The 19,296-nt window shown below is 40.6% G+C and overlaps 2 protein-coding genes across 3 annotated transcripts in view; both read right to left on the bottom strand.

Annotated features, from left to right (window-relative positions):
- The window catches only part of LOC118893338 (protocadherin alpha-C2), a 159,698-nt gene extending 142,063 nt beyond the window's left edge, over positions 1 to 17,635 (bottom strand). For both annotated transcript variants that reach the window (XM_036848777.1, XM_036848779.1), the window contains exon 1: positions 15,167 to 17,635. In XM_036848777.1, coding sequence (XP_036704672.1) covers positions 15,167 to 17,560 — 2,394 coding nt within the window. In that variant the 5' untranslated portion in view covers positions 17,561 to 17,635. The remainder of the gene's footprint in view (positions 1 to 15,166) is intronic.
- LOC118893340 (protocadherin alpha-4-like) lies at positions 8,739 to 11,162 on the bottom strand. The gene has a single exon (XM_036848781.1). It carries the CDS (start codon positions 11,160 to 11,162, stop codon positions 8,739 to 8,741), a length of 2,424 nt encoding a protein of 807 aa, XP_036704676.1.
- Positions 17,636 to 19,296: the final 1,661 nt, after the last annotated feature.

The following is a 19,296-nucleotide window of genomic DNA, read 5'->3' as shown; positions in this document are numbered from 1 at the left end:
TTATCATTCTCTTTAGTTTTTGAAAGATTTTTACTATCATTATTATCATGACTTTCCCCTTGGCATTCAGAACATCCAAACACTAAAGAAGTTAAACAGTAATCAGTTTTCAAGACAACTCACCTAACAGTTACTGAGAATGATAATTTTAAAATATTTTAATATACAATGATAAAAAAGAAAATGATAATATGTGAGTTGAAAATATCATCAGTTAATGTTGGTTCACCTTCTATTATGGAACCATGATTGATGTGAACCTACAAAACCACAATAAATAAATTTACATTTGAGAAAAGTAAATATTAAGTACTTAAAATCCAACTGATGGTGTGGTACTAACAATACATGCATAGTAATTTACAGAATATTTTCAGTAAATATTTAAAACTTTAAAAAATATACTCAGTGAAGAAAATGCCATCAATAGTATCATATGCTTTTTTCAGCTTGTAATTTTTTTTCATGTAAATATATACAGGAGAAAACAAGACTCTTGACATTTGAGCTGTCCTCAAATCTGTTAGATTATATAGTGTTTTAAAATTATCACCTGCATTTGTCTTTCATTGCTCAACTCTTTTTTTGGAGGTTACTTTTTCAACAAGTATAGACTCTCTAGTTGTAATTCCATAGAGGACTCCATAGGTAGAGAAGATTGTTTAAATCTTTTTCCAAACCATTCTTTCAATCGAACATTATAGATTACTTTATTACTGTATAGTTTCTAGAAGTTTTTCAGTTATATTTAAGCCCCACTGCAGAACTAAGACTCCTTTCCTGACAATGAATTTTGATTAAGGAAACCAGATAGTATTTTGAGGTGCCTCTGCTTAATTTACTGGAAATCATTCAGGAAGATAGTACATGAGAAATTTTAACTTTTCATTGAAGTCTAGATATCTTTCATTTCCTACAAAACTCCACAATAAAATTTTAATAATCTATATTTCTCTGCTATGTGTAGAAAATTATACAGGTCTACCACACTGTTGAGCTATAACAGGTGAAGTTGAAGCAATCTTTTAAAGATTTATAAACAGTTTATGCACTTGCATCAAATTTGACAAAAAAATTAATTATATGTGGAAAATAATTTATCCTACGACCACACACTGTATGCATATGGTACATATCTTTACATTACTTTTATAATCGTTCAAACTCCCTACAAAATATTGTGCTAAAATGTTTATACTATATAGTCATTCTGAGAAAATCTGAGAGTAATTTTAAAGTACCTCTGAGGGAATAAGTAAGTTAAATTAAGCATAGCTTTTATTCACAATCCTTTTGTCTTCATTATTCCCAGATGAGCTCATTTAATAATGGAAAGTGACAATGGAGCTAAATTCAAGTACTTTTGGTTCTATTCTATGCATTCACATTAATATTCATGTGGTCTCAAGCAAATTTTTGTCTCCAGGCCACAGTTTAGTCATCATTAAATTGAGAGAAATGACAATCTCTTAGGTCATATCCAGTTTTAAAATCCTAGGTCAAGATACAAAATTAATGCACAGAAATCTCTTGCATTCCTATACACTACTGATGAAAAATCTGAAAGAGAAATTATGGAAACACTCCCATTTACCATTGCAACAAAAAGAATAAAATACCTAGGAATAAACCTATCTAGGGAAACAAAAGACCCGTATGCAGAAAACTATAAGACACTGATGAAAGAAATTAAAGACGATACCAACAGATGGAGAGATATACCATGTTCTTGGATTGGAAGAATCTATGTTGTGAAAATGACTATACTACCCAAAACAATCTACAGATTCAATGCAATCCCTATCAAATTACCAGTGGCATTTTTTATGGAACTAGAACAAATCATCTTAAAATTTGTATGGGGACACAAAAGACCCCGAAGAGCCAAAGCAGTCTTGAGGGAAAAAAACGGAGCTGGAGGAATCAGACTTCCTGATTTCAGACTATACTACAAAGCTACAGTAATCAAGACAATATGGTACTGGCACAAAAACAGAAACATAGATCAATGGAACAAGATAGAAAGCCCAGAGATAAATCCATGCACCTGTGGTCAACTAATCTATGACAAAGGAGGCAAGGATATACAATGGAGAAAAGACAGTCTCTTCAATAAGTGGTGCTGGGAAAACTGGACAGCTACATGTAAAAGAATGAAATTAGAACACTCCCTAACACCATACACAAAAATAAACTCAAAATGGATTTGAGACCTAAATGTAAGACCAGACACTATAAAACTCTTAGAGGAAAACATAGGATGAACACTCTTTGACATAAATCACAGCAAGATCTTTTTTGATCTACCTCCTAGAGTAATGGAAATAAAACCAAAAATAAACAAATGGGACCTAATGAAACTTCAAAGCTTTTGCACAGCAAAGGAAACCATAAACAAGACAAAAAGACAACCCTCAGAATGGGAGAAAATATTCACAAACGAATCAACGGACAAAGGATTAATCTCCAAAATATATAAACAGCTCATGCAGCTCAATATTAAAGAAACAAACAACCCAATCCAAAAATGGGCAGAAGACCTAAATAGACATTTCTCCAAAGAAGACATACAGATGGCCAAGAAGCACATGAAAAGCTGCTCAACATCACTAATTATTAGAGAAATGTGAATCAAAACTACAATGAGGTATCACCTCACACCAGTTAGAATGGGCATCATCAGAAAGTCTACAAACAACAAATGCTGGAGAGGGTGTGGAGAAAAGGGAACCCTCTTGCACTGTTGGTGGGAATGTAAATTGATACAGCCACTATGGAGAACAGTATGGAGGTTCCTTAAAAAACTAAAAATAGAATTACCATATGATCCAGCAATCCCACTACTGGGCATATACTCAGAGAAAACCATAATTCAAAAAGACGCATGCACCCGAATGTTCATAGCAGCACTATTTACAATAGCCAGGTCATGGAAGCAACCTAAATGCCCATCGACAGACGAATGGATAAAGAAGTTGTGGTACATATATACAACGGAATATTACTCAGCCATAAAAAGGAACGAAATTGGGTCATTTGTTGAGACGTGGCTGGATCTAGAGACTGTCATACAGAGTGAAGTAAGTCAGAAAGAGAAAAACAAATATCGTATATTAATGCATGTATGTGGAACCTAGAAAAATGGTACAGATGAACCGGTTTGCAGGGCAGAAGTTGAGACACAGATGTAGAGAACAAACCTATGGACACCAGGGGGGGAAAACCACAGTGGGGTGGGGATGGTGGTGTGCTGAACTGGGCAATTGGGATTGACATGTATACACTGATGTGTATAAAATTGATGACTATAAGAACCTGCAGTACAAAAAAACAAACAAACAAAAAAAACAACTAATACTAAACTTTCTTTGGGTTATTTGTATGGAAATATGTTAATATAAATGTTTCAGACATTACATGACATTTCTAAAAATCTTATATGTTCTGGTATAATGTTATAAGTCATAATTCTAGTTATTACTTTAAAATGTATATCTCAGAAATAACTAAATTTCCTTGTCAATTGCATTATTATGAACTTTCATCAAATCTTTAACTGTGGTCATTTTTAAGTCTTTTGTCATTTACAGACAGTTCTGGGTGTACTCTGATGCTTTCGCAAAAATGTTCCTATAAAAGGGTTTCACCTTCAAGGAATTCATGGAAAAGACTCTGACAAGTACAGGTTTCTGGTAACTGACTGTACTGCTGAACTGAATGAATAAGCATTTTCAGAACTCTAATGGAAAACTGATGAATTCATAAAAGTGCTAACAAAAATCAAGATGAAAAAAAAATTAAGTACATAGGACTGAGTGAACTGATGAGGATGATTATAATTTTTGTGACTTTCTGTTTGAATAAAAAAAAATCCCCCCCCACCAGAAGAAAAAAATCCTAGGTCAAGTGAGTGGAAACTTGGTGAGATGCAAGATTCTTATACCATTAGCAAGTATCCAGGGTAAGAAAGAAGAAGGGAGGGTAACTAAAGAGTAATAAATTCAATAAGCTTGGTTCTTATGTACCAAGGAAAGGGGAGTGGAGGAAGGAAAAAGAGTTTAAAACAAAGTACAGAATCTTTATTCCACTAATTTTACTTTGTATGAGAGTACAAAATAGAACTTGAGTGTCAGTAGGAGAGAGAAAAATAAAATGTTCAGAAGATTTGTAATGACAGACATCATTGTAGTAGACAAAAAAGAAAAAGGGATAAAATATTTATCTCAATTCAAACTTTTCCATAAATGTTCTAAACTCATATCTGTCAGATATTTATAAGTCCTTTATCCATTTCTAGAGGAATATAATTACATCTAGAACAACTACAGCTTCTTATGTACAATACCCAGAACTCAATACAAAATTATCAGGCTTACCAAGAAAGAGAATCATGAGAAAAAAATGAATAAAAAAAAGACACACAGATGATCCAATTATTACAATGATATGACGGATCACAAATAAACTGTGACTGAGGTGTTGAAATAAATACATAATAAATAATTTCACCAGAAAATTGTAATCTATTTTTAAAGGGAAATTATAATCCTAAAGTTAAAAAAAGTCATAATTGAAGTTTAGATTCAATTGATGATTTAATAATAAGAAGAGAATTTTGCTGAAGTATATGATTGGTCAGAATAAAATATACAGCATGTAATAGAGACCAAAAGTGATGTTTAAAAAATAGAGAGGGCATAGAAGATGTAAGAAATAGGGTGAAAAGATTTTTTTAACATCTTTATTGTGGTATAATTACTTCATGGTGAAAGGATTTAACACACATATTCCGTGAGTTACAGAAGAGAAAGAGAGAAAAGCATGAGGCAGAAGCAATATTCGAAGACAGATTGCTGGAATTTTCCTATACTGATGAAAGACATCAAGCCACATATTCAAGAAGCTTTAAAAACTGCAAACAAGATAAAACCAAAGAAAACTAAAATTGAGCATATAATAAAGCCATTGAAAATCAAAAACAAAGAAAAATTTTACAAAGCAGCTAGAGGGGAAAAAAAAGGTTACACTACCTGAACAATAAACTTGACAGCCATCTTCTCAAAATACTATGGAATGTCATCTGAAAGCACTGCGGGGAAAAATAACTTACAACCCATAACTTAATATTCAGCAAAACTATTCTTCAAAAGTGCTGGCAAAATAAGCATATTTCTCATATTCCATAGATTAAATATTTCTTTACCACCACTAAAAGAAATATTAAAGAATTTCTTCATAAGGAAAAAGACCCCAGAAAGAAACAAAAAAAAGTAACTGTAGGGACTTCCCTGGTGGCACAGTGGTTAAGAATCCGCCTGCCAATACAGGGGACACAGGTTCAAGATCTGGTCCAGGAAGATCCCACATGCTGCAGAACAACTAAGCCCACGTGCCACAACTACTGAAGCCTGCGCACCTAGAGCCTGCGCTCCACAACAAGAGAAGCCACCACAATGAAAAGCCCATGCAACATAACGAAGTGTAGCCCCTGCTGGCCGCAACTAGAGAAAGCCTGCGTGCAGCAACAAAGACCCAATGCAGCCAAAAATTAATTAATTAATTAATTAATTTTTTAAAAAAGTAACTGTATACAATAACAATAATAATGCAATCTGTTCCTAGAGTATATGTATAATTGAAAGGCATAACGTAAAAGAAAAAGTGAAAGCAAGTAAATGGAGTTATTATTCAAGGTCCTAGCATTGTCTGTAAGTGGTAAAAGTATTAATTTAATCTATACTAAACAAGTCAATGATGCTTGTTATAGTATCCAGGAAATCAATAAAGAAATTAGTAAAAGAATGTGTAACTAAAAAGATAATTCAGGAGAAAATGAAATAATTATAATATACTAATCCAAATGAAGACAAAAAAGAAGGAAGACTAGAAGGGAATTTTTAATAACTTTTTTAAACCTACAGCAAACATAATTAATAATAAATTATTGAAACCTTTCATTTAGAGTTCATAAATAGACAAGAATGTCCACTATTGCCAGTTCGGTTTAACAGAGTACTAGTGGTCCTACCCAATGCCATAAAGCATACTAAAGATATAAAAGATATAAGGATTGGAAAGGAAAAAATACAACTCTCAATATTTTCTGATAGAATGATTGTCTATATCCAAAAATACAAAGCACCTATAGACAAATTATTAGAATTAATAAATTATTTTAGCAACTTAGCTGAATAACACGTCAATACAAAAATACAAAATATTTTCATATGTACCATTAGTAAACAGAAAAAAATTTTAGCTTAAAGCTGATATTTATAATGATCACAAATGACAATTATCTAAGAATAAATCTAATGAAAGATGTATATATAGGACCTCCACACAGAAAACTATAAAATAAATATTAAGAACCATTACAGGTTATTTAGATAAATAGAGCATGCTCATGAACTGAATGACATTATTGTAAAGATGTCAACTAGTTTCACGTTTCTCAGTAGATATGATGCAATCCAAATCAAAACCTCACTGAGTTGTTTTTATGGAATTTATATACAAATTTAAGTGGAAATGAAAGAGGCAACATGACATTAATGAAAAAAAAGTCAAATAGATTACAACAACAATAACAACAAAAAGACCATGGTTATATAACAGAAAACTGTTTTATAAAACATGTGGAACTCATCTTTTTCAAGTGGTCTTGCTTCAGTTGAATATCCTTGGGGAAAATTAATCTTGACCCTTATGTCCCAAAAAAGACAAAAAATTCAAAATGGATTGTATATGTAATGTGACCAATTAAACAAAAGACACCACAAGAAATTATCTTCATGGAACAGAATCAAGAAGAAAAGAATGATAAATTGAACTTAACTAAAATAAAAAATCTCTATTCACCAAAGGACAAAAGAATGAAAAGGCAAGTCACAGTGTAGAAGAGTACAAAATCAAGAAAGGGGTTATATCCAGAATATGAAAATTTTCAAAAAGCAGTAGAAGAATACAACAGAATAGGAAAAGTAGGTAGGAGACTTGAACAGCTACTGCACAAAATAGGATCTAAAAATGGCCAATAATAATAACACCAAAAGGTGTTCAACCTCAATTACAAATCAAGAAACATAAACAGGGCTTCCCTGGTGGCGCAGTGGTTGAGAGTCTGCCTGCCTATGCAGGGAACACGGGTTCGGGCCTTGGTCTGGGAAGATCCCACATGGCGCGGAGCAACTGGGCCCGTGAGCCACAATTACTGAGCCTGCGCGTCTGGAGCATGTGCTCCGCAACGAGAGAGGCCGCGATAGTGAGAGGCCCATGCACCGCGATGAGGAGTGGCCCCCGCTTGCTGCAACTGGGGAGAGCCCTCGCACAGAAGCGAAGACCCAACACAGCCATAAATAAAATAAATAAATAAACATAGAACCAAAAAACCTGTTTAAAAAATAAAAAGAAAAGAAACATAAACACAACCAGCAAAATGGCAACAATATAAATAAACTAACAATGCCAAGTTGTGGAGATGAAGAAGAATAGGAATTCATACAGTGCTAGCATGAGTGTGAACAGGTAAAAGCATTTGGTGAAACTGATTGACATTATCAATTAAAGAAGATATGTACATAGTTTATGTTCCACTAATCTCGATCCTAGCTAAATAATAGAGAAAAGTGTGTACAGGGACATTGAAAATGTTACAAATATATTGATGGCAGAAATATGTGAAATAGACATAAAGAGAAATAATGTAAAATTCTCGAGTGGAACAAATAACTCACACCCTATTCATAAAACAAAGTACCAGAGAACTTAATAAATTAAATGAACTCCAAGTACATATGGCAATATGGATGATTCCATAGAATGGTGAATGATAAATACGAAGAACACACAAACACATGCACACACATAACACATTTTGTGCAATTCCATTTAGATAAAATTTAGGAAACAGGTCAAAATCATTTATAAAGTTAAAACTGTGGCTGCATTTGGGGGAGAAAGAGGGGAAAGATATTTGGGAGGTGCATTTGAGTGGCTTCTGGAGTGGAGGTAATAGAAGTTTTCACTTCCAAGTAGCTGATAGAGCTATAATATTCATTCTGTGCACTTTTCAGTGTATTATGAGCAAATAACAAGAAAATGCTCTCTAAAAGCAGATTACAACTGAAAGCAAGTAGGTGAAGATAGTAACCACAAAATTTATAACACTAGTTATAATATGCATTGAATAATGAAGAATAAAAACAAAACAACATGTATTGCCTTAGTGTCCTGTAATTCTAAAAGATTTTAGTTGAAAAAGGTATGTAAGAAGTAAGCATTTAATTCAGAGAAATTTGGTTCTGAGAATTTTTTTAATTAAGAAGAAATTGATAGAATTAAAGAATATGAGGGACTTCCCTGGTGGCGCAGTGGTTAAGAATCCGCCTGCCAGTGAGGGGAACACGGGTTGGAGCCTTGGTCCGGAAAGATCCCACATGCCACGGAGCAGGTAAGCCCGGTCGCTACAACTACTGAGCCTGTGTTCTAGAGCCCGCGAGCCACAGCTACTGAGCCTGTGTGCCACAACTACTGAAGCCCGCGTGCCTAGAGCCCGGGCTCCGCAACAAGAGAAGGCACCGCAATGAGAAGCTCGCGCACCGCAACGAAGAGTAAACCCCGCTCGCCGCAACTAGAGAAAGCCCGCGTGCAGCAACAAAGACCAAATGCAGCCAAAAATAAATAAATAAATTTTAAAAAATTAAAGAATATGAGACTTCAGATTAAATAAAGGGTATTTATAAACTAACCTTTGAAAGACAGTCCTCAGTTGCTGGCTGCTGATCCTCTCTGTCCCCAGAGTCGGGTACACTGGGGCTGAAGGCCATGAGATCTGCCTTGGGCGGCCCCTCCCCAGAGCACACCCGCTGCCGCCTCTGCTGCGAGTAAGACCAGCTCCCCACCGCGCTGGAGCACACCAGCGTGGGCTTCCCGGGCCCGCACGCGCCCTCGCTGGGTGGCGCCGAGCACCGCAGCGCCGTGTACAGCAGCAGCGTGAGCACCAACAGGCTGGACACCGCGCAGATGGCGATGATCAGGTACACGTTCACATCCACCAGAGCGGCCTCCGCGCCAGCGGCGCCCGTCGACGCCCGCGAAGAGACCTTGGGCGCCTGGCCGCTGTCCTCCAGCGACAGCAGCACGGTGGCCGTGGCCGTCAGCGCCGGCTCGCCGTGGTCCTTCACCAGCACCAGCAGGCGCTGGCGCGGCGCGTCCGCCTCGTCCAGGGCGCGCGTCGTGCTGATCTCGCCCGTGTACAGCCCCACGCGGAACGGGCTGCGCGCGCCACCCGCCGCCGGCTGCAGCTCGTACGACAGCCACGCGTTGTAGCCCGAGTCCGCGTCCACCGCGCGCACTTTCGTCACCACGTGGCCCGCGCCCACCGACCGAGCCACCCGCTGGCTCAGAGCGCCCGCCCCGCCGCCCGGCCCGGGCAGCAGCAGCGCGGGCGCGTTGTCGTTCTCGTCCAGCACGAACACCTGCAGCGTCACGTTGCTGCCCAGAGGCGGCACGCCCGCGTCGCGCGCGCTCACCTGGAACTGCAGCAGCTCCAGCTCCTCGTGGTCCAGCGGCTGCAGCGCGTACACCTTGCCGCTCTCCGCGTGCACCGACACGTAGCTCGACAGCGCTCGCTCGCCCACCCGCCGCTCCACCAGCGAGTAGGACACCAGCGCGTTCTCCTGCGCGTCCGCGTCCCGCGCCGACACCGTGAAGATGTGGCAGCCGGGCGGGTTGTTCTCCTTCACGAACACCGTGTACTCGGGCTGTGCGAACGCGGGCGTGTTGTCGTTCACGTCGGACACCTCCACGGACACGCTGGCTGTGGCCGACAGGGAAGGCGAGCCCCCGTCCCTCGCGGTCACCCCCACCTCATAGTTCGCCACACTCTCGCGATCCAAGGCGCTGTCCAGAACCAATGAATAGTAATTCTTGAAGGTGGACACCAGCCTGAAGGGAACACTGGGCGACAGGGTGCAAGTCACCTGCCCATTGACACTGGAGTCGAGGTCGGACACACTTATCAAGGCGATGACGGTGCCCACTGGAGCGTCTTCCCTAATTGGGAGGGACAAGGACTTGAATTCCATTACTGGGACATTATCATTGGTGTCGCCAACTTCCACCATAACTGTACAATGGCCAGAGAGTGGGGGCTGCCCCTTATCAATACCCTCTACAAGAATTTCATAGGATTTGCTTTCTTCAAAATCGATATATCCCTTTACCATAATTTCTCCAGTAATTGGATCTATGTAGAACTTGGATTGCACATTTGGTAAAATATCAGTTGAGAATGAATATGTAATATTCCCATTCAAGCCTTCGTCTAAATCTGAGGCGTTAAGTTTAATTACCAACGTTCCATTAGGAACATTTTCCTGTAATTTCACTTCATAGAGTGTTCTGTCGAAAACTGGGGCGTTGTCGTTGGCGTCCAGCACTTTGACGAGTAACTGAACGGTGCCAGTCAGCTTAGGTTTGCCGCCATCAGAGGCGGTAAGCACTAAAAAAATCTCCGGGGCTTCTTCTCTGTCTAAAGGTTTCCTTAATACTAACCCAAGACGTTTTACTCGCTCTTCATAGGATGGTTTTTCCAGCGAGAAATACTCACTGGGGCTCAGTGTGTAAGTCAGCAGAGCGTTGGCCCCAATGTCTGCATCGGAAGCGCCCTCTAGTGGAAACCGAGAGTCAAGCGGCCTGGATTCAGCCATGAACAGATTCTTTTGTGTTCCCGGGAACACAGGAGGATTGTCGTTAATGTCCTTTACTTCCACCTCCACGTGGAACACCTGCAGCGGCCTGTCCACGATCACCTCCAGGTGGATGCTGCACTCCGCGCTCCGCCCGCACAGCTCCTCCCGGTCGATCCGAGAATTCACAAACAAAATGCCATTCTGCAGATTTACCTCCAGAAGGTCCCCGCGGCCTTTGGACGCCACCCGGAACAGACGCGGCACCAGCTCCGCCAGCTCCAGCCCCAGGTCCTGAGCGATGCGGCCCACGAAGGTGCCGTGTTTGGCCTCCTCCGGGACGGAGTAGCGGACCTGGCCGCTCCCGGCCTTCCAGGTTGAAAGGAACAGAAGTGAGAGCAGCAAACGCCGGTATTCCTGGCCGATTGCCCAGGAAAACTCCATCTCAAGCCCGCAGTGCTTTGTTCTCATGAAGCGGGTCTTGTTTCAAAATGAAGAGATATCTCCTGACCGTTCAGTCCAGTCCCACTGCATCCTCCATTTTTCAGCATCTGGATGGTGGATGCAGCTTCTTTACAATAAGAATAGGAGGGATTTTTTTTCTTTCTTTCTCGCTCTATCGGATCAATTTTATGGTACAGAGCGACATCATGTGGCTCCAAACCGTAAATAACAGATTCTGGAGACGCATACTCTAAGTCTTAATTATTCTTTCATCCATTCTGCCTTTGGAGAATAGAATCTCATTTTGTACTACTGAGGTACACATTTTGCACCACTGAGATACACATTTTGCACCACTGATTGATTGTGATCCTTAGTTTCACCACAGGAGCAGCTTTCACTTCAGTGGAAATACTTTTTTCATAGAAGTTTTAAGTATTTACAGAGACCCAACTGTAGTTAACATAGCACTTTGCAAATATACAATTGGTAAAGTGTTGGTTAGGAAATTCACGACAGGTTTTTTTTGTGTGTGTGTTCCTAAGAGTGATGAAAGGTAGTTATTAATGATGACACACTCTTCATCATTGGATTTTACATTCCCGGTGTTGAAGATTTCAGAGAATTAAGCTCTAGGAAAACTCTGATCTCCAAAATAAGTCATTGAAAGGGAATTTCAAAAATGTTTGAAAAAGGAAGCAAAGACCATCAGCACTTAATTGAAGGTCTTCCTTGCTGTGGGCAAGGAAGCTTTAACAAGGAAGTAGGATGTTTCGGTATATAATTTGTGTTGGGAAGTATTCCAGATGATTTTATTCACTGGAACCTATTCACCTCCCATGAGCAAGATGGGTATTCTCATTTTGTCTCTTACAGTTTATAAACACTTGCTTGTTCTCCAGGATCTAATATGCCTCAACGTCTATTCTCTCCTACAGCACTCATATATTTCAGTCAAAGTGGACAATTTCCTGCTTCCAATAACATTTTTCATGAAACAGATATACTCATTTCATTCCCTGCCTAAGTAATATCCATCATTTCCAAACTCTTCTCAAAGCAGTTTCCCCCATTATATAACAATTTAAAACTTCCTTGACCAACAAAGACTTTCATGATTAAACCAATTGAGCAGGCATCTTTATTTTCTTTTATACTGTAGCATCTAGATCAAATCACTTGGGACATTTATTACATTAATTTCTCTTTTTTAGGTATTTGGGTATGTGTGTCTAATCCTCCATTTTTGAAATATAAACTTTTAAAGAGAATATTTGTGTTATAATAGTTTAATAGCTCAGAATACTTACTGAGTATTTGCTGAACATTTACCCTATAGAATGGTTTGGTTTTCTTCAATTGCTTAATAAAGTGCATTAAATTAAGGTGGTCATGTAGCTAGTTAAGAAATATGATGTCTCAGCAACCTCTATAATTTTCCAGAGATACAAAAATATTTTCCTTAGACATTGCTCTACTTAAGATATATTTCAATTTCCATATTGAAAACCTGGATTTTAGCTTAGTTTTCATTCCAGTTCTTGGCAATCATGATCTTTGAGATGTTAATAATTTTAATGGTCAATAAAGAATTCCCAAATAATAGAGCATAATATATTTTCCTGACACACAAAAAACAATATAGAAGGACATGATGGTAGCTATTTTAAAACTTTCTTTGACTTTTATGTTCATAAACCTCTTACTCCATAGCTGTCTAAGACAAAAAAAAATCAATCTAGTGAAAATAGCTCTAAGCTCCCATTCTACGAAAAGCCACACTGCCCCCCCCCATTTTTTCTGAATTAAAACATAAATCAAAGTAGTTTCACTGTTCCAGTACCCAAACTGCAGATTTGTGCAAAATGATTAGTATCAATCACACTGAAAGGAAGTGAAAAGGACTCTCTGTCCATTTACTTTATTTTGCAAGTAATTAAATGCATAGATGAGGAATGCAAAAGAATAGAAAGGATATTTATTTGGGAACTATTCACTATTTACCGGGTATAGAGACAACACATCTCTAAAGGGAAAAACTCAAAAGTCTTTAAAATGTCTTATTAGCTGAGAATCACATTAGTCAAGAAGTTGAAGAGGAGGACTTCCCTGGTGGCACAGTGGTTAAGAATCCACCTGCCAATGCAGGGACAAGGGTTCGGGCCCTGGTCTGGGGAGCAACTAAGCCTGTGCACCACAACTACTGAGCCTGCGCTCTAGAGCCTGTGAGCCACAACTACTGAGCCAACGTGCCACAACTACTGAAGCCCGCACGTCTAGAGCACAGCGTGCTCCGCAACAAGAGAAGCCACCATAATGAGAAGCCCGCACACTGTAACGAAGAGTAGCCCCCACTCGCCGCAACTAGAAAAAGCCCGCGCACAGCAACGAAGACCCAACGCAGCCAAAAATAAATAAATAAATAAATTTATTTTAAAAATAAAAAATAAAACTATATGCCCATTTGTACTCAAAAAAAAAAAAATTGAAGAGGGGAGCTGGATTTGAAGACTGAAGTCCCACATCCTGGAAGACGAGAACTCTGGATGGCCCTATTATTCACAATAGGATGAAAATGATACCTAATAAAATAGTGAACTGAGGTTGGACATGCTGTGGCTCATACTTGATGGACAGGAGGCCACAAAGGACAGTGCCAGAAAGAGGAAATGGAAGTGGAAAAAAGGAGGACTATCTATTTTATATGTTGGCCTATCCCACAATGTCACTGAGTATTAACCAGGTTTCACCAAGGAAACTTGAACAAGGAAGTAGGAAGTTGTAGTACATAACTTGTGTGGAAAAGTATTCCACACAATTAGAATGGAATACACTGGAGCAAAGTTGGTATCTTCATTTTTGTCTCTAATGGTTTAGAATACTTGCCCATTCTCCAGTCACTAACATACCTAAGCTTTGGTTTCCACTGGCAAAGAAACTTCAATGCGAGACGAACTATTTACTACGGGAACTGACCAAATACCAAATAGGGAAATGAATGGAAAATAATTTCACTTCTAGTTATTTGGAACTTTGTACTTGCTACATGACACACATTAATAGGCTGGTATTTAGAGGAGGGTCACCAGTAATAACATTGACTTATTGAACTTTTTGGACATTAGCATCATTAATACTGCATGTAAAAGAGGTTAATAATAAATAAGTTTTGCTAACTGAATAGTTTTAAAATGAGATATACAGTATTTTTCTCTACACTGTTCAGATAGAAAATAATATTTCTTAACAAGATTAATAATATTCTTTCAAAAGCAATATTTTCTAAATGATGATATACTAAAGAGAGTATTAAAATTTCACTTCCTATTGATTTCTTAATGCTTACTAATAAAAAGTAGTGAGAAACAGAAGATAGAAAATGATACAATTCTAAAAGCAATAAATTTATTATTCTAGTTTTTTTTTACCCAATTGGAAAACTAGCAACAATACACAGTATTGTCAAATGTGAGCACAAAAATTAAAACAATCATGTTCAAGTAGAAAGGAGGAACTGAGAATACAGATAAATGGATAAGTGAGTAAAAGAGGCTCTATAGGAGGCAACAGGCTTAATAAACTAATATTTGAAACTGACTATGTAAAAGCATAATAAAAAGAAAGTGCGCCAGTGACATTTGGACTAACATCTAGTAGGAATTTCCAATAAAAAGTGTCATAATTTACTGAAGCATTGTGGAGGTATTAGCACACCACAGTTTAAGTCAAATATTCTAATCAATTCAATTTACCCTGGAAAATATATTTAGTTTCTATCCAGATTTTTAGCAATAAAATAATTCTACAGCGACTTGTAAAAACCTGCAAGTATGGGTCTTACCACTTATTGCTGATTCGGTTCAAAGCCATTAGTCACAAGAAATTCAAACATTTTAACCACAAAACCAGTACCTTGAAGACTCTATTGACAGCAACAAGACTAATTAACTGTTAAAATGTTTCCAAAGGAGTAGTAACGTTGAGAATTAAAAACAAAGACATTTTTGAAAGGATTTTTAAAAATTACTCACTTTAGCAGGAAGATCAACCTTCACATCCAGCTGCTCTTCTCTATCCCCACTAATGGGGCCGGGTGGGAGACATGGGCTGAAGGCCATGAGGTCTGCCTTGGGCGGCCCCTCCCCAGAGCACACCCGCTGCCGCCTCTGCTGCGAGTAAGACCAGCTCCCCACCGCGCTGGAGCACACCAGCGTGGGCTTCCCGGGCCCGCACGCGCCCTCGCTGGGCGGCGCCGAGCGCCGCAGCGCCGTGTACAGCAGCAGCGTGAGCACCAACAGGCTGGACACCGCGCAGATGGCGATGATCAGGTACACGTTCACATCCACCAGAGCGGCCTCCGCGCCAGCGGCGCCCGTCGACGCCCGCGAAGAGACCTTGGGCGCCTGGCCGCTGTCCTCCAGCGACAGCAGCACGGTGGCCGTGGCCGTCAGCGCCGGCTCGCCGTGGTCCTTCACCAGCACCAGCAGGCGCTGGCGCGGCGCGTCCGCCTCGTCCAGGGCGCGCGTCGTGCTGATCTCGCCCGTGTACAGCCCCACGCGGAACGGGCTGCGCGCGCCACCCGCCGCCGGCTGCAGCTCGTACGACAGCCACGCGTTGTAGCCCGAGTCCGCGTCCACCGCGCGCACCTTTGCCACCACGTGGCCCGCGCCCACCGACCGAGCCACCCGCTGGCTCAGAGCGCCCGCCCCGCCGCCCGGCCCGGGCAGCAGCAGCGCGGGCGCGTTGTCGTTCTCGTCCAGCACGAACACCTGCAGCGTCACGTTGCTGCCCAGAGGCGGCACGCCCGCGTCGCGCGCGCTCACCTGGAACTGCAGCAGCTCCAGCTCCTCGTGGTCCAGCGGCTGCAGCGCGTACACCTTGCCGCTCTCCGCGTGCACCGACACGTAGCTCGACAGCGCTCGCTCGCCCACCCGCCGCTCCACCAGCGAGTAGGACACCAGCGCGTTCTCCTGCGCGTCCGCGTCCCGCGCCGACACCGTGAAGATGTGGCAGCCGGGCGGATTGTTCTCCTTCACGAACACCGTGTACTCGGGCTGCGCGAACGCGGGCGCGTTGTCGTTCACGTCGGCCACCTCCACGGACACGCTGGCTGTGGCCGACAGGGAAGGCGAGCCCCCGTCCCTCGCGGTCACCCCCACCTCATAGTTCGCCAGGTTCTCGCGATCCAGGGCGCTGTCCAACACCAGCGAATAGTAATTCTTGAAGGTGGACACCAGTTTGAAGAAGTCATGGGGGGTCAGGGTGCAGGTCACCTGCCCGTTGGCACCGGAGTCGCGGTCAGACACTGTGATGAGGGCGATGACTGTTCCCAGCGGAGCATCCTCTCGGATGGGAAGTGAAAGAGACGTGATTGAGACTTCCGGTGTGTTATCATTGATGTCCACAAGTTTTACTGAAATTTTACAGTGCCCAGACATTGGTGGAGTCCCGTTGTCATAGGCAATGACTTGAATCTCATAAGATTTCACTTCCTCATAATCTAATTGTCCCTTAGTTCTGATTTCCCCTGAGCTGGGATCTATTTTGAACTTGGTCTTTATATTGGGGGACACATCACCACTAAATGAATACACAATCTCGCTGTTTGATCCTTCATCTGCATCAGAAGAATTTAATTTAATCACCAAGGATCCGTTTGCGATGTTCTCTAACAACTGTACTTTGTAAACTGATTGGTCAAAAGTAGGTTCGTTGTCATTCACATCTAATACCTTAATAAGCAGTTGAACGGTGCCTGTGAGCTCAGGTTTGCCCCTATCAGTAGCCACCAGTAACAAATTAATCTCGGCAGTTTCCTCTCTGTCCAGAGATTTCCTCAGCACAAGAGACAAGGACTGGCTTAGTTCATCATTTGTCTGTATATCGAGAAAGAAAAACTCACTGGAGCTGAGCTTGTAGGAGAGAAGAGCATTTACTCCGACATCTGCATCAAACGCCCCCTCTAGAGGAAACCGCGAGTCAAGCAGCCTCGATTCGTGAAACCGGATAGTCTTTACTGTCACTGGAAATACTGGCGGATTGTCGTTAATGTCCTTCACCTCCACCGCCACATGGAACACCTGCAGCGGCCTGTCCACGATCACCTCCAGGTGGATGCTGCACTCCGCGCTCCGCCCGCACAGCTCCTCCCGGTCGATCCGAGAATTCACAAACAAAATGCCATTCTGCAGATTTACCTCCAGAAGGTCCCCGCGGCCTTTGGACGCCACCCGGAACAGACGCGGCACCAGCTCCGCCAGCTCCAGCCCCAGGTCCTGGGCGATGCGGCCCACGAAGGTGCCGTGTTTGGCCTCCTCGGGGACGGAGTAGTGGACCTGGCTGCTCCTGGCCTCCCCTGCAGCGAGGAGCAGAAGCGAGAGTAGCAGACACCCGACCTCTCCGCCCCTACTCTTAGAAGACACCATCACCAATACTCAGCGAGTTGATCAAATTAAAATATCATGTTTTGCAAAATTTTAAATATTGTCCTCTAGTCTCTGCCCAAGTCCTGCTGCTTCTCTTACTGTTCTGTCTCTCTGGAGTGACAATAGGGCCCTGGGTATTTTTCTTCCTACAGAATACACTGTAGTAGACAGCGACATCATGTGGCCAAAATGTAGGCTCTACTATTTATTCTGTAGATTAAAAATTAAACAATTGTCTAGTCTAAGTTTACTGATAGCTTTCATTTAGGAAAAATATTTATTTTAAACTCTGAAATATATCATTCCCCCCTTTAATTGTGTTAAAAACATATAACAAAATTTACCATCTCATCCACTTTTAAGTATACAATTTAGTACGTTAAGTATATTCACATTGTTGTGAAACAGATCTTGAGAACTTTCATCTTGCAAACATGAACCTCTATCTATACCCATTAGAAAGCAACTCCCCTTTCCCATCACACCACACCCCTCTAACCACCATTCTACTTTCTGGTTCTATGAATTTGACTACTCTAGGTACCTCACATAAGTGGAATCTTACAGTATTTGTCTGTGACTGGGTTATTTCACTTAGTATAATGTCCTCCAGGTTCATCCATGTTGTAGCATGTGATGGATTTCCATACTTTTTAAGGCTGAATAATATTCTGATGCATGTATATACCACAGTTTGTTTATCCATTTATCCATCTGTCCATGGATATCAAGGTTGCTTCCACCTCTTAGCTATTGTGAATAGTGCTATTATGAGTATGGGTGTGAAAATATCTCTGAGACCCTGCTTTCAGTTCTTTTGAATATAACAGAATTTTTTCTCGGTTTCTTCAAAGGGTATTTATTTTATACTTTATAAATTGAAAATATATTTATATATTCCATTTTTAGTTTGTTTTCTGAACTGTTCACAGATGTTTGTAAATTAACAATTCATTTGTTCCTCATTTGGATAATGTATTCTTAATTAAGAATGTTCCCTTTTCTACTACGTTTGGATTTTCATTCAAGAACAGTGTAATTGACCTCTTTTTAGTGTTAATTATTTGAGAATATCTTATTTTAATAATTCTTAGCTGTCCCCTTCATACACAAACAATATGAAAATATGATAACGATAACATAGGGATAAAATAAAATTAATTGAGGGTGGGTCAGTGTTCAAAATGCATAAAAGTTATTTTCAGTTATTCTAAGGAGGTCACAAACTTTGTTTTCAGCAAAGAGGAAAACAAAATTAACTGCAAGATTTATACTGTCCGTAAAAGAAAAGAAAAATCCCTGCTAAAGAAAAACTAGCTTTTCCTAGTACTGAAAACCAATGCTAATTTCTCCCTTTAGTCCAATAACTTAAGATATTTATTCACACCATCTATAAAGTATATACTTATATTAATCATACTCTAACAATGAACCCCAAGTAAACTGACTTAAGCAAAAAAGCAGAGCATCATTTATTGTCTTATGCACAGAAATAGACAATTATTTACCAGTTTCAGGAAGAGCAAAAATGGCCAAAGTAACTTTTAGGCTACCTATTTTCAGGCCACATTTAGTGACTCTCAGCAGAAAAAAAAATGCCCTTTTCCTAATATCCCCAGCAAAAATCCTAGAATATCACTTCCTTTGACCCAACTTAGATGATGTATCTTTCCTTTAGTCAATAGTTGTGATGGTTCTCACATTGGCCAGACATGGGTTGCTTATTCATTCTTGAA

This window comes from Balaenoptera musculus, chromosome 3 (assembly GCF_009873245.2).
Source record: "Balaenoptera musculus isolate JJ_BM4_2016_0621 chromosome 3, mBalMus1.pri.v3, whole genome shotgun sequence".
NCBI lineage: Eukaryota > Metazoa > Chordata > Mammalia > Artiodactyla > Balaenopteridae > Balaenoptera > Balaenoptera musculus.
The sequence above is the reverse complement of the archived record's forward strand: the minus strand, read 5'-3'. Positions and strand labels throughout refer to the sequence as shown.